General features: G+C 48.0%; 1 protein-coding gene across 9 annotated transcripts in view; it reads right to left on the reverse strand.

Annotated features, from left to right (window-relative positions):
* Nucleotides 1-14,862, reverse strand: part of ASAP2 (ArfGAP with SH3 domain, ankyrin repeat and PH domain 2) — a 147,546-nt gene that overhangs the window by 22,251 nt on the left and 110,433 nt on the right. For all 9 annotated transcript variants that reach the window (XM_033125013.1, XM_033125016.1, XM_033125014.1 and 6 more), the window contains 4 exons: nucleotides 11,805-11,853; nucleotides 11,558-11,724; nucleotides 9,591-9,724; nucleotides 3,148-3,242 (listed from right to left, as the gene is read on the reverse strand). In XM_033125013.1, the coding sequence (XP_032980904.1) occupies nucleotides 3,148-3,242; nucleotides 9,591-9,724; nucleotides 11,558-11,724; nucleotides 11,805-11,853 (445 nt within the window). The remainder of the gene's footprint in view (nucleotides 1-3,147; nucleotides 3,243-9,590; nucleotides 9,725-11,557; nucleotides 11,725-11,804; nucleotides 11,854-14,862) is intronic.

The raw sequence follows: 14,862 nt of genomic DNA on the forward strand, positions 1-14,862 counted from the left end.
CCTGTGTTCACTGGGACACCTTGAGCGCTTTCTAGAAGCATCGAAACCCTCTAGTTTCCAACACAGGAAGCCTCAAGACCCAGGGCAGGTGTCCTGGGGCCTCGCCCAGGTTCTCAGGGCTGGCTGTGCAGGTGAACGACCCACTCACAGGATGGGGCCGTGTGTTCTCAGCCCATCTGGCACGTCTCCACCTTCCTCCTGAAGCTCTATGCACCAATCTCACTGAGGTGTCTCCCTCACCACCTCATGTGTATCTCCATGCCTTTGCTTACCCGGCTCCCTCTACGTGGCAGGCAGGCTTTTTATGCCTCTACGTGGCAGGCAGGTTCTCCCCTAGGTAACCCACGTTCCTGCAATAGCCATTCATAGCTCAGCTCCAGACCACCGGGCCTGACCTGGTAGAAAGCACTGTCTCAGGTGGTCTGCCTGACTGCCTGTCTGCCCACGGCTCTGCAAAGGAAGTTCACTGCCATGTGATTCCCCTCCCCCTTTTTTGAAAGGCTTAGGCTTTTGGAGAAAAACACTGAAGTTGACATAACATTTGGCACACTGTTCAGGAGGGGCTTCTTATACTTCTGGAGGACAGGACATACATCAGGTCCTGAGTCAAGGGAGAGAAACGTGCTGGCTTCTGTACGCAGACACACACCAGGCAGCTTCCCCTTCCCACCCACTTCTCTCTCTCAACACCCCCAAATCCATCCCGGTTTTCACGGGCGGTGAGGGGGTCTTTGGCATCCCCCCACCCACTGATTTATCTGCAGATGGAGTGCTGTTCTGAGATAAAGCCAGAAACAGTGCATTCCTTTTACCTGGAAGTAAAGCCTTAGCTTACGTAAGTAGCCTCAGAGCTGGGACTGTATCTTTGACTTGCTAATTCTTTAAAAATGTGCTTCCCAGATCAAGCAACACTTGTGGTAGGAAATATAAAAATGAGTAAGACGCAATTTATCAGAAAAATATATGTAAATACTTAGGTATGACACAAAGTGGGATGAAATGTTTTAGAACAGATCTGAATGCTACAGGAGCACAGAGGGCCCGCTGGTTATTTCAACTGAGGAGGTAAGAAAGTAGGTGGCATTTTGCCATCACATCGGTCGTCTACTATCCTTTTGAAGAAAAAAAGGGGATGGAGAAAACTTCCTTTTCCCCTTTGCCAAGGTTGGGGAGAGGGGTTTCAAAGCAGACAGAACATTCACATTGTCGAGTTCCAAGCAGACGGGATTCATGTTTTAGAATCCTCTAGCCACAGAATAAACAAAATCTCTGCTTTTATAAAGCAGCCTTGGTACACAGAAGAAGTTATCATATACTTTGTTCAAAACTGACCAACATTACAGCCTTTCAGGAAACGGGTACCTTCACTGTGAGAGCAGGTGTCAGTTAAGCAGTAAATAAATGCACCACACCAGACCACAAAATTTCCTTTGATAAACAGGATCTTCTAGCGACCCCAGGAAGCGATCTCCAACTGAAACCTAACTTGAGGGGAGCCTCACTTTTCAGGGTGTGTGGAATCAGCGTGTGGCACTTATACTGCCCCGTGGCCCAAGCTCCAGGGTGAGCAGAGTTGTGAGCAGAGCTGTTCACGCCAACTGAGTAAAACATGCTTTGTTTACCTCATCACCTGCTGATGGCCCTGGGACAGTGAGGGGGGAACACTGTCTCCCTGCTTCTATTAGGGGAAAGGGGCCCAGAAAAGTTAACGTACCTGCCCGGGTCCCAGCACTGGGTAGGGACTGGATTTCTATGTCCTGTTCTACCTCTCCAGGTAGGGTCAGAACACAGATTTGAAACTCAGACCTTCATCCAGAGAGAAAATGCAGTCTCAAGGAAATGTTACCCCACCAACAGTTGCTACAGGACTCAAACAGGAACTGACTAATCCAACGCCACCCGAATGCTCACCTCCGATACCTGATACTGAGAAGGTGTGGACTGGACAGGGTGCCTGTTCATTCCTTTAGTTGTCTGAGCTCATTTACTGTATTAAGTCACCTCACCCAAATACAAAAGAACACAGATCCTGCAACCTCTGCTTTTCAGACACCCCCCCACAAAATGGTTACAAAAAACTAAATTCTGTGCTTTTACAAATGGCCCGTATATGCCACCTATGCGTACGCTGTTCACCGTTCTTACTCAATGTCTGTCCTCTGGGAGGACCTGGGCTATCAATTTTACCTCAGGCTTACTCTGAGGGAAATGCTGCCTCTACAAATTAATTTCTGTATGTTCTCTTTATCACGTATTTCTCATTTTCCCTCTCTTGCCAGAACACTTTCGTCCAGACGCACCACTCAAGTGCAGGGGCTGTCTCTTTTAACTGGCCCGGGGACTGCTTTCTCCTTTCCCCCGTCCTGTCTGCCTCACTTGGTATCATGTCATAGTGGGTAAACCACCCCGAAGCCTCTTGCGGGCAGACAGCCCACCCATCATAACGAGGACCGAAGTCTAAATGGGTTGGCCATGCACTGCCCTGCCCAGGTGGTCTCCCATCCACCTCTCTCAAAGACCAGTGTCATTTGAGTGATGTATAGTTTGTTTGATAAAACTGGCAAAAAAAAAAAAAAGTTCCTATTGTAAGCTCTGCCTCAATGGGCCAGCTGGATGCGTGATGAGGCACAAAAGCTTCTCAATCAGGTTTTGTACCAAAGGTAAATAAAAAACAATATATATTTTTTTTTTGCAGGAAACAACACACTCCACATTTGCAAGGACATTGAGAAAGAGAATGATGTGTAATCGTGTTTCTGTGACAACTAACCCTCTCCGGTGGCTCAGAAGTGACATGGAGAAAACTAAGACAGACGAGAGAGTGACTCTACTCCCGAGGCAGAAAGGTGAGCGTGAACCCACACACCGCCAGCAGGGGGCGATACTCACCACACCTCCTTCACTTACACAGAGCCTCTGCCAAAGCTGCTTTCCTGTGGCCTTATCCCATAAAAAACAGCCACATCAAATTTTTAATTGGACACCCAAAGAGGTTAAGGTGACTGAAAAAAACCCAAACAATTTAGGCTGATTTATTCCCTAAAGAAACAACTGATGTACCTAAACTTGTTATTTCCCTGCCTATCAGGGTTCGGGTACAGGGCCAATCTTTGTTCTGAAGGGGAGAACAGCCAGTCCCACACTTACATGTCGCTGCCTGGGTTGGGTTTGACCGGGTCCTCAGCTGGAAGGCAACACTCCATAATCTCATTAAAGCCTGCGTTCCCAATATTCTTGGCAAGCTGCAAAAACAAAAGTCTATTTCAGGGCACTCAATTATTAATACATCCCACTGCTACACACCAGTCGTCCATCTGATGATTTATTTAGTGGCCACTAAGAAATAGAGCAATAAAGTGGTTTGCCTTTAATAAAGACGGACAAAACCCAAATCCCAAAGGGACCCATAAAACGAGATAAGCAACAGCACGCCCGTTACAGAAGAACGCTCTCATAAAACGCCCCCCGATAGACGAGAAGCAGTCACTGTGCCCAATGCGAGTATCCGTTCTTACCCACTCCCCCCAAAACCTGTGCTCCAACAGAAACAGATCTAAGCACCTTGATTCAGCCCAGCGAGGAGGTGGCTCTGACACAGTGGACGGTGCTAAGCCAGGGAGCTGAGATGTGGGTGCAAAGCATGGTTCTGTTTACTGGCTTTGGGACCACAGGCAAGTCAGTTTACCCGAGCTTCGATTTTTCATCAGTAAGATGGGGACGATTCCTACCTCGCTGGGTTGTAACAGTAATAAAATGGGACAATTTAGGTGAAAGCATTCAGTGAACTGAAGCACTGAAAATGTCATGTATTCCTTCCAAACGGAAGGTCCTCACTTGCCAATCAACCTTCTGACTTGTTAAAATTAAATGAACACATTTTAATTAACGCCTACTGAACACTGTTTGCTGCAGCAAAGATATACTAAGATAAATATCATGGCTTGTCTTAGTCAAATCACCCGGACAGTATGGCACCTGCACGCTTCTGAAACAGAGGCACAAATACGGTGCAACCAGGAACTCCTTAAAAGCCAGGGTTTCCTCATGCCAGCACCCAGCCTAATGCTGAGGAGAGAATAGACATTTTGACTTCCATGTTGAAAATGATGCAACAGGGAGTGGTGACACTTCTGCTCACTCTACTCAGTCAACTGTGTGGACAAAGGGTTAATGGGACATCCTGGGAGATAGGGCTGCTGCCTGAACAGCTTCTTCTCTCTCCAGGGGGAACTGGCTGTGGGAACGGCCAAAGGGGTCCGGGTTAAAAAAGACAAGAAATAGTGAAAAGGGGCTGGAGGGATGCCAAAGGACAAAAGAAACCTGTGGGGCAGCTTCATACCAGGTGGGGCGCCTAATTCCACCTTGTCCTTGATACGTGATCAAAGCTTCCTACATGGCCCAAAGCACCAAGCACTACATAACTGCGCCTCCGTCCTCAAGCCAAGGTCAGGGTGGCACAGCACGTCAGGTGACAGGAGCTGACGTACCATGGAGCCAATGCCTGCAAAGTATTTCTCAGGCAGTTGGTGTCAGATCCAGGGCTGAACCTCAGCGTCAGAGGCCCTGGGTAGAGAAGGCACGCTTTAGCCCCATCTCTTAATATGACGTGGGTACCGTCTCTGAGCCAAGCAGTCGTTTTCAGAAGGTGAGTGACAGAACAAGCCACAGGGCCCGCTATGAGTGAGGGGCACCCACGTCCCCCAGACTATGACAAGCAGAGGGAGAGAGGGACTAGGACAATTCCTAGGGGAATTAGAAAGCTGCTTCCCTTCTGCTTGGATTTGGCTGGTTTACTAGGGGACAGCTGGTCTGGGGAGCCACCACATCCATGTGTCACACTTGTCCAATGCAGAGAAATGTGCCACTCAGTTTTGCCAAGTTCCAGTGAAGATTTCAGCCTGCAGAGAACCCCTTTGGAACCATCAACAAAGGCAAAGAATTTGCAGATGGAGACTGAAGGGTCATGTCAAAAAAATGAGGGGCCCAGCAGGCCGGGCGGCCAGTGCTGAGGAAGCAGGAAGGCTGGTGTGAGGCAGCCCCGACACATGTGCCCTCCACTCCCAGAGCACTCTCCCCAGGACTCTGAGGGCTCGCCCAGGCGGACACGGGGCCAGGTGAGATCCAGAGGGCCTGGGGGGCTCAGGTGCTGCCACACGCAGAGAAGCATACCCCAGCCACAGGTCAGTCCAGGAACGCACACCGAGCCCTCAGCTACACTGGGCATGAGACACACCCTTGCTCGAAAGGAGCTCAGTCTAACGAGACTGAGATGAGTTAAAAAGAAAAAGATGCACTGTGATCAGGGCTGCAAAGAAGTCCGTCCTGAGAAAGGAGATGGCCAGCGCTCGGCAGCAGAGCAGTTCCCGGGCCAGACGATCACAGTCGCCCTGCACGGAAGCACCCTGAGGACAGGGACCAGGAGTCACACATGCTGGAGACCCTGAGCACCTGCCCTGCAGGGCCAACTGAGCAGGAAAGAGCCCTGACAGCTGTTGACAACCTCAGGGGAAGGGAGCCAGGAGCAAGTCATGAAACTGAGGCCCGAGTCAGTAATGTGTGATCCTAAGGTTCCTGGCCCTGTTCTTCAATTTGATGGAAGAAGATTTTTAAATTACTGACTCAAATTCAATTTCATAATATCAACTTTTCCTTTATTAATTTAAGAAATTGATCAACATGATAACCAGAATCCTATACCGATAAGACTGTTTTACGTCTGGCCTGAAAAATCAATGCTCAAACTATGATCTTCTTTATTAAGGAGGAAATTTAACTTTTTGACATCCATGTTTACCCAGAGGTTTTCTGAAAGCAGGTTTGCTTAAAAACATAAGAACATTAAGTGGTTGCATGCTAAAGCGCTAAAAAAGGCACCACTTCCCTGAACGAATCACATGAATGCTTCAATTACCCCAGTTTCTTTCCACTGAATAAGAAGTGATTCTAAAAGCAGGTGAAGGGAAGAGAAGATCACTACTAACCAGCTACCTTCATGGACATTGCTGAAATCCATTCAATTAACATGGAAATCAAGTGTGCTTTGAAACAAGAATAAATTAAAAAGGAAATGGTGACACTGTCACAGCAGACCATCTGGGGACAGTTTGCATACCCAAAGCCAGAAAGCAATTTACGGAATTAAGCAAAATACTTGATCATGAGGAACATGCTGAGGCCATACGGGAGGACAGGAGTGTGACTTTTTCTGGGGTGAGCATCTGTGTATTGGGGATCACAACGCTGGACAGGAAATGGAAATTCCTGTCGGGCCATTAAAAGACCCTTTCCTGTTGTAGCACACCGCCCTGAGGTGTGGGCTCTGTTCCTGATTTACCTGAAAGACAGAGGGACACTCCTCCTGTAAGCACCTGTGTCCATGCGCACCCTCGGGGACGCTGGGAAGTTAGTTTCCAAGTTCCCCTATTAGACTAACAGGTCTACTTAACGTTTGCTGCACAGGAAACATACTATGATGAACCAAGCCAAAGACTGACATCGCTGCTCTATGAATCTGAAGGTTCATAAACGGAGCAGACGACCAGAGTGGAATCTCTGTGGAGGTGAGTGTGTGTGAGCGTGCACACGCATGTGCACATATGTGTGAAGCTTTCAAAAAATCCTTTGTTCAGCCACCCAACTGTCCAAGCAAAATAAAAAGACCGGGTACTTTTAAAAGGCTTGCAGTCCTCATGCTTTACACATGAATACCAACAACTGACACACACTTTCTATGTATCGATGACTTAATGGCTGAGGAACAAGGGGTTTGGACATGACGTCATGCCCACGGTCCTGGCACGCAGCAATAAGACTGCGGTGAGAAGTGGGGAGACGTCCGCCTCCTGGGAGTAACCAGACGACCAGAGGTCAGCGGCAGGCAGAGGGTGGAAGTAAATTCCATGATTCAGGTCCTTCTACCTTTATTTTTCTGATAACCACTGAGGAAAAGAGAGAGTGAGTTAAGGGAGAGTTTAAAACTATGGCAGAGATTAGAATTTGAAAATACCTGCAGATATTAACTCGGCTGGCTCTGCCTGATTTCTCCATGATGGTTGAGAATTGGCCAAACTTTAAACTCCCATGAGAATGTACAGAGGCTCTGGGAGACAAAATATCTGGACCGGGGACCAGAAGTCACCTCACTTACAGAAAAAACAAACTGATTGTTGCCAGAGGGGAGGCGGGTTGGGGGGCTGGGTGAAAAAGGGGAAGGGATGAAGAAATACAAACAGGTAGTTACAAAATAGTCACGGGGATATAAAGTAAAGTATAGGGAACAGAGTCAATAATATTGTATTAACTAGGTACGGTGCCAGGTGGGTACTAGACTAATCGGGGGATCACTGTGTAAGTTTTATAAATTTCTAACCACTATGCTGTACACCTGAAACTAATATAAAATAATATTGTCAACTAAAGTTGAAAATTAAAAAATAAAAAACAAAGAAGCCACCTCATCTTCTCATCAAGATAGAAACATTTTCCTTTCAACCTCCTTTGGTGTTTTCCTCTTTAGTGAGCAAGAGGGTCTCATGTAGACCATCGGTTCAATTTCTGCGACATATTTAAGCAGGTATAACAGATTTGGTGGGGTGAGGCTCCTACCAGCTCACGAGAGCCATTATTAAAAGTACACTATATAAACGCATAATTAAAAAGTCATATTAAAAAGCAATATATACTCCAAACTCATCACTTCCTACTTATTTCACTACCTGTGACCATGGTCTGTTTTCGCAGTTACTTACCACCACTGTACCTGTATGATGAGCTTACTGTACAGTGGTGCGTTACCCGACATCTCCTTCCCACTGCACACTCCGAAACGCACACTGGCAGCCTGCAACTGGCCAGGTGGGAGCATGTACATCATGGGCACCGGCAGACAAGGCGGGGCTCTCCTCCCAGAGAGCTGGCTGTTAAACATTTGCTGGCAATGGGAATGGAGGAATGAGGAGGGACAACAGTGACACAGGACAAGGCAACTCATTACAAAGGCCAGTGTGTGTCCCAGGCTCCTCAGAGGTTAAGAGGAGCAATCAGATTAACCCCCCCAACCCCAGACCTGGCACTCTAGTAACTCTACCACCTTGGGCGTGTGGAAACATCCGGAGCCTCAGCTCCTCCTTGGTAAGTGGGGGGAACGTACCCAGGTTATAGGGTTGTTGCTAAGGGCAGATGAGTAATACATACAAGTGCTCTGCCAAGTGCCCGGTACAAAACGAGAAATTATCATCTCATCCCAAATCACTCAACGCTTCCCATTGTTTTAAGAGAATCAGCGTGGCAGTATAGTTGACTGGTGCTTACTGAGAAGTAACTTGTGTCTCTTTGAAACTATACTGTGAGAATCTCAAATCTCCGCCATCATGCGTCACCCAAGCTGCCCCTTGCACGCACATAGCTCCACGACCAGGCTGTGTGCACTATTTCATTGACAATAAGCACAGTGCGTAACCAACAATACACTGCGTGGGTCGTGCCAAGGCTGGCTGAGTTTTAAACTTGAAGTACTCAGGGGTCTTACTAACTGGGCTGCCAGAATCCACTCTAGTGTCTCTCCCCCTTGTCTTTCAAGACCACAAAGGAGTTCTATGGAAAGACTGGGAGGATCTGACAAGGTAGTTCCAATGCATTTCAAGTCCAGACACGCTGGAGCCAGAGGCATCATCGGTAAGATTTACGGCCCCTTGAGAGGTACGTTGACCACGATAATTGATTTTCTGTCAAGACTATTGCTCTTGACATTAAAATCAATGGTAGTCAATACCCACTTAATATTTACTACCTGACGCCCAACTACCCCAAGAAAAAATTGCAAACACTGCTCTCTAACCAGCAGTTATGGGCTCTGAAAATGGTCCACAGAAGATCGTGTTTTACGAGGCCCCAAAGCATCGCCTTGGTGATGGGCCCTGTGCCTCAATACTCTGCAAGTTGTTAGGTTAGTGCAAAAGTAATTGCGCTTTAACAGGTTAAAAATAATGCAAAAATCGCAATTACTTTTGCACCAACCTAATACCTCAGAAAATGCTTCAACCTAATATCGATCTGTGTCGCACGGCTGATGTGTTATCACTGAACCAAGAATGGAAGAACTTTTCTGGAAACAAAGGCAACCAAAGCAAAGACCAGTGTCTCTCCCAAAGGGTAACAAGAAGGGGCAGAGGAAAAGTCCACAGGAAGCTGAGCCAGGCAGTGACCGTGGGTTTGGCAGGAATAGGCTGATGACGCAGGGGGAACGAGTCCTTGACCGTCTCCAGGCTTTGGGTTCTGCATCTGTTTAATGAACAGGGTGAACTAGACTAAGCCCACATCCTGTTGCAGAATCGTACACCACTGTCAATGTTCCCTTTTGAGATTCACTTTACTTTGTTCATTGAAGAGTAATTTTGCAAGAAGTGACCTCAACTACTAGCAGCTGAGCAGAAGGAAACATCAATGCATCTGTAATTGCCCAAGTCCATCTGGCGGATAGCAGACACCAAACCAATGGAATTTCAAGAAACCAAATGGATTCGAATGCCCAAATGAAAACTTAGCTTTCAGCTTATTTATTTCCATTCCAAAAGGAAGGATTTGAACATTACCAGCAGCTCTGACGTTCCTAATACATCTAATGTCAGGGACTGCATCCGCGAGTAGTGAACGCCCAGCTCCCGGTGGATTCCAGAACACTCGATGCAGGTCAGAATGCCCAGGTTGGTGGAAAGCCATGTGGGATCTGCCGGAGAGAACAGAGAAAGTTGGAGCTTGCAGGAACCAGAGGGCCAGGGGTCAGAACATTTTCCTGCATGATTACAACACATGGAGTTTCGAGCACGAGCATTTCTTCGATCACAGATGCTGCCAGAACCCTCATTCCACCATAATTACCACCAATTTGCACTCAATACACAGGTGCACATGTCTGTAAGCGATAGGTGATGTGTGAACAAGAGTAGGACACAGTGCTTTCTAGTGGCCACAGGTCCCCAGAGGGCCATCCTGAACACAGACCATGGCCATCACCAACCGCACAAACCAGTAAAGGGGAGAGAGAAAAAGGAGGCCCGCCAAAGTCTACCACAGTAGGGGAACAGACTTAGAACACGCATGTCTACATGTTCACAGAGAGGCTAATAATGATGCGGTGATGCCATACTCTGTGTTCAGCACTTTGGTGGCAGCAATAAGAGCTCACATTGTGAGAGCTTCAGAAATTACAGACCCTTCCACACAGTACCTCACTGAACGCACACAGGAGTCCCAGGAGTTCCTGTGAACAGGCAAGGTGCCTTCAGGGCTCAGAAAAAGGGCCTTGCTCGAGGCTGCAAGAGGATGCAGAGCCAGGCTGCAGCCCCACCTTTCCCTGGGCTCAAACCCATGCCTGCACTGCATCACAGTGTTTCTCCTCAGTGGTACTTACTCACTGAAGCATCCTACTATGTGCACGGCACAAAGTAGGTATTCAAGAAATGCTTGACAGGTGAATGCTGAATTTACTAAAAACAGGTAATTCAAAATAAAACGTACTCAAGCATATCATGTACTACAAATACTCAAGCAAGGTCCAAGTACTACACTATGCTTATCTTAAGAAAAAAGCACCATTCACTACTCATCACTCCCTAAAAGATTAAGCTCCAAAGAGGTCTTAAAAGATCCTGCCAAGAAGATATTTTTTAGTGGGTCTAAGGCCCCATGTAGTCACTCCTCCAGATACCCCCAAATATAGCCTTTAGGGTAACAGGAATCTTGTGGCATTTCTCCACTCTCCACTCTATTTTTATTGTGTTGGTTGTTCATAAAAATTGTCATAGGACTAGGAGTGAAAAGGTAACTGACCATTCCGGCCAAGCCACTGTCTCTCTCACTCTATAAATGTTCAGAAAAGGCTGCTCCCTACTCTCCTGACCTCAGCCACACCATTCCATTTTAATTAGAATACGTCAACTTCTTAAACTTTTAAAATACTAGTGGTTATAATCTGCAGTGATACTCTGTCCATTTGAAATGAAGCCCCTAATAGGCTTTATCAAAATGCAGAAATAAACATTTCATTTTATAAAATGTGGAGAGCTTCAAGAAACCTGCAAACATTCTTGACCGGTTCTTTCAATTTCTGAGGAGGAAAACCAACAGCTAACAAAATAAGGGGGGTCTTTCAGGGTCACGGACTAGACAGCAGCTTAATGTAGCCACAGAAGCTCTACATGGTCGGACAAAGGGCGGATGGAATAAAGCCCGGGAAAAGCCTCTGGAGCCAATACAATGAGCAGATGACCCTGATCTCACCCTCCCTCTGTGCTTCAGTTTTCATTTCTCAAAAAGCATTTAGATCTTTTCAGCTCTATCAGGCCCTCTTCACACGCTCCTGTTCTGAGGGCCCGGAGGCAAACATCTTCCCACCCTTCCCCCCAAGTTGTCTGCACACAGTTCAGGAAGCATTTGTGTGTCACGGTGGGAGCGCAGGCTGAGCTGCAGGAACTTTCCATTTGGAATGAAAGGGAAAATCAGTGCCAGGCCGTGAACCGGAATGGGTCTTAAATTTCTCAGAGCTGGGGGGCTGGGTCACCTGGGGCCCCGCAGTCACAGCACACGTCGTTGCCCGTCATCCTCTGCACTTCGGAGATGATCTCCTTGGTCAGCTCTTGGACGATGTTGTTTTCTCCCGTGTTGTCGTCACCCTTGAAGGCGTTGTTTAGGGCTTCTTCTTTGCTGTTCTGTAGCACGGACATCCATCTGGAAGAACAACAGGGACGCCGCCATAAAGCTCCGGAACTGCCACCCCCCCGCCCATGGCCCACCTCTGAGGAACTTACATTTGACATTCCTGCTCGTCTTCAGCTTGGAAGTGGTACGTCCTGTCATCTACACGGCAAGAGACGTCTCATCATTTGGGAGCCCGGACAGTAACCCATACGCAATTCCAACAGGAAGTGGCTTAGACGTAAACTCAGGAAAACTCGGAACCCTCCACGAGGAAGTGAACGATCTGTATAAAATCCAGCACCCCCTCCTGTCCTGCACACGCCTGCCCTTGCTGGGCAATTGAGGCTTGAAAATCCAAATGAAGGAAGCTGTCTGTCCCTCCACTCGAGTCTAAAGAGATACAGCTTCCCAAAACTGAAGCTGTTCAATGAAAACCATCACTAGCCTTTCAAAAGCTTTATTTCTTTTTACCTTGCTACAGAGCAGGCCCCCCAAAAGTAATTGTTTAGGTGCTTTGAAAAGTAAAAACTTTTTTTTCTAAAGTAAGGAAAAGGGACACTGTGGGAAAACTGGGAAAATCTGAGTAGGATTCTTAGTTCACAGCATCCTACCATGGCCAACTTCTGGTTTTGATAGTTGTACATACTATTGAGAATGTGTGCAGTGTGCTATTGGACAATTGCACTAAGATGTTAGCATTCGGGGGAGCTGGATGAGGGACACACAGATATTCTCAGTCTACAATCAGCCCAAAACAAAGTGAAAAAGAAAATTAAATCGAAAAACAAAAAAAGGTAAGAGATCTGACTTCTCCAGATGGCAGAACAGTGACAAGTAGCGACTGTTGTTGGGGATACACAAGAAACCTCTGCACCCCTTAAAAGGAGCTAGCATGCCATCGTTCCGTAGTGGTTTCTCTAATCCTGAAAGCACCTTGGTCTTAGAACAGTTCTTGATGAGTTGACGGGTAGAGGCGGAGGCCCAGAGCGGTTAAGTGGCAAAAGCAAAGGTGGCCAGCAGCAAAGGAGCTGGGCTTTCTGACCCTTGGTCCGACCCTCCTCCTACCACACCATCTCCCTTTTCTCCTGACACCCAGGGGAATGAAATGACACTCTTTCTATCCCCACCCTATTACTGAGGAGAGGAATCAGGTTTAAGAGAACAGTTTCACGTTCAGAAAAATGAACTTAATTTTGTGATCGAAATATCAGTGGCTGAGTTGGGCTGAACCGTCAGGAGGATTTTCTATCAGGAGCGATGCCACTTGCCCTGCTCCCACCTCCCTGGTGTGCATGGCCTCACCTGGAGAGTGACCTGGAGGGAGGGGAAGGTCCACACACCACATTAAGTGGATCTCAGAGTTCTCGGGAAGCCGTGCTGATGGCAGGCAGTGCCGGAGGCATGTGCCAACCATGGAGCCACTCACGCCATGGCCAGACCAGGCCCAGCCCACTTCCTCTGGCTAATTCTGTATTGTAACGTGAACACTGGAGAAGCAGGGGAAACCTTCTGTGAAAACTCCCAACAAGAATGCCCTCCTATAGATACCCTCTCAAGATGCCTACGAATCAAGAACCATTTCTAGAAGCTTCAATTCAAAGGAGAAGAAAAGCAAGAGGAGATGGTAGAGTCATTCAGAGCCCCGACGTGACAGTGACCTGGGGAGGCTGCTTCTCTGCCCGAGGCTCTGGTTCCAACTGGCATGGAAGTCCCCAACTCCCTGTGGGTCTTTCCCGCTCAGGGGTCTGAACTCGATAATCGCCAGTCTCTCGACCTTCCCTCCCACTGAGGGTGACGGTGTGACTCAAGGATAAAGGCTCAGGACTTGAATTTGCAAAGGGTGGGGTCAATCTGTGGGCAACGGCATTGGACAAGCTCCCGGAAGGACTGGCCTTGCCACAGAAACGTTCTCCGTGAGAAGCCAGCACCGGCTGACAGCTTGAGCAGAGGGGAATCCCTGTCTGGGGGCAAGAACTATAAAGGAGGATGTTGCAGAAACAGAAGTGAAGCCAGTGGTCAGTCTGTTACCCTGGGCTCTGTGGGTGATTCCTCGACGGCTTTAGAAGGTGAGGGTCCAGAGGAGAGCGGCTCCTGGGGGTCTGGCAGACACACACCTAAAAGCTCCTCCTCTCTGCCTACCGCGGAGCTTGAGTTTTCTGTCTCCCACCACCCAAATGTTTGAGCGCAAAGGCGTCTTGGTGATACATGTCCCCCACCGACCAGGTCAGGAGAAGGAGGAGGAATCTGAAAGGGTACCAATCGTGTTTCCTGAGTTGGGTAGAGTAAGACCCGAACCCAAGTCCCTTCTTCTCAGGACGCTCATCAGCTCAGGACTCCCCGCTGTGTGGCGCTTACCTTGATGATTTGGAGGGTTGGACTGGTTTTCAGGTTTCTCTACAACAACCCAGACCCACATAGCATGGTAACAAAGCATTTTCACTACAGATACTCCAAGGGGAGAAGCACCTTTTGAAAATGAGCTGAAGATGAAAACTACGTATATATATTTGGATTCATTCTACCCACTGGAGGACGCAGCAAGAATAGATGAGAGGTTTTTTCAAAGATGACAATGGACTCTGGCAGATTGTGCCTCAAACCAGACGTGGGGGACCCTTTGGGGATTGGAGACTGGACGCCCCAACTGAAGATGGGGCATCTGGAGCAAAGGTATTGGTGGAATGAATCCTGGCAAATGTCAGGGCGTTCATGCGTGGCCAGATTTACCCAGGACTGCCTCCCACACGTCTAAGGCAGGCAGTAATTCACGCTCAGTGGGTAGGAAGGCACACTTCCCATCACCGACCCCACCCGCCTCGCGTCTGACCTGCTGTTGTAATGTGCAGGTTGCAGAGTTGTTCACAAGTCTGAAATAAATGCGTCTGCACACATGGCCCGGAATCGGGGCTCCCACAGGGGGTGCCTGTGGCGAGCCGAGGGAAGTGGTCGCATCTCCCTGGGCACGTGCGTGCCCAGCTCAGACAAGCTTAGTTAACTACTACTTGCTAATCAGTTACTAAAGAGGAACACGCTGCTTATTATGGGTTATCGCTTGAGAAAACCGGAAGACCTACACCCCTCCAGTGCTCTCTAGCCCCGGGTAACATCAGATTATACCATCAGGTTGTCTCCCTTTAAACTGGTCTCTAGAAGCAGATAGCCCCTGCA

Source organism: Rhinolophus ferrumequinum, chromosome 13, assembly GCF_004115265.2.
Source record: "Rhinolophus ferrumequinum isolate MPI-CBG mRhiFer1 chromosome 13, mRhiFer1_v1.p, whole genome shotgun sequence".
NCBI classification, from domain to species: domain Eukaryota; kingdom Metazoa; phylum Chordata; class Mammalia; order Chiroptera; family Rhinolophidae; genus Rhinolophus; species Rhinolophus ferrumequinum.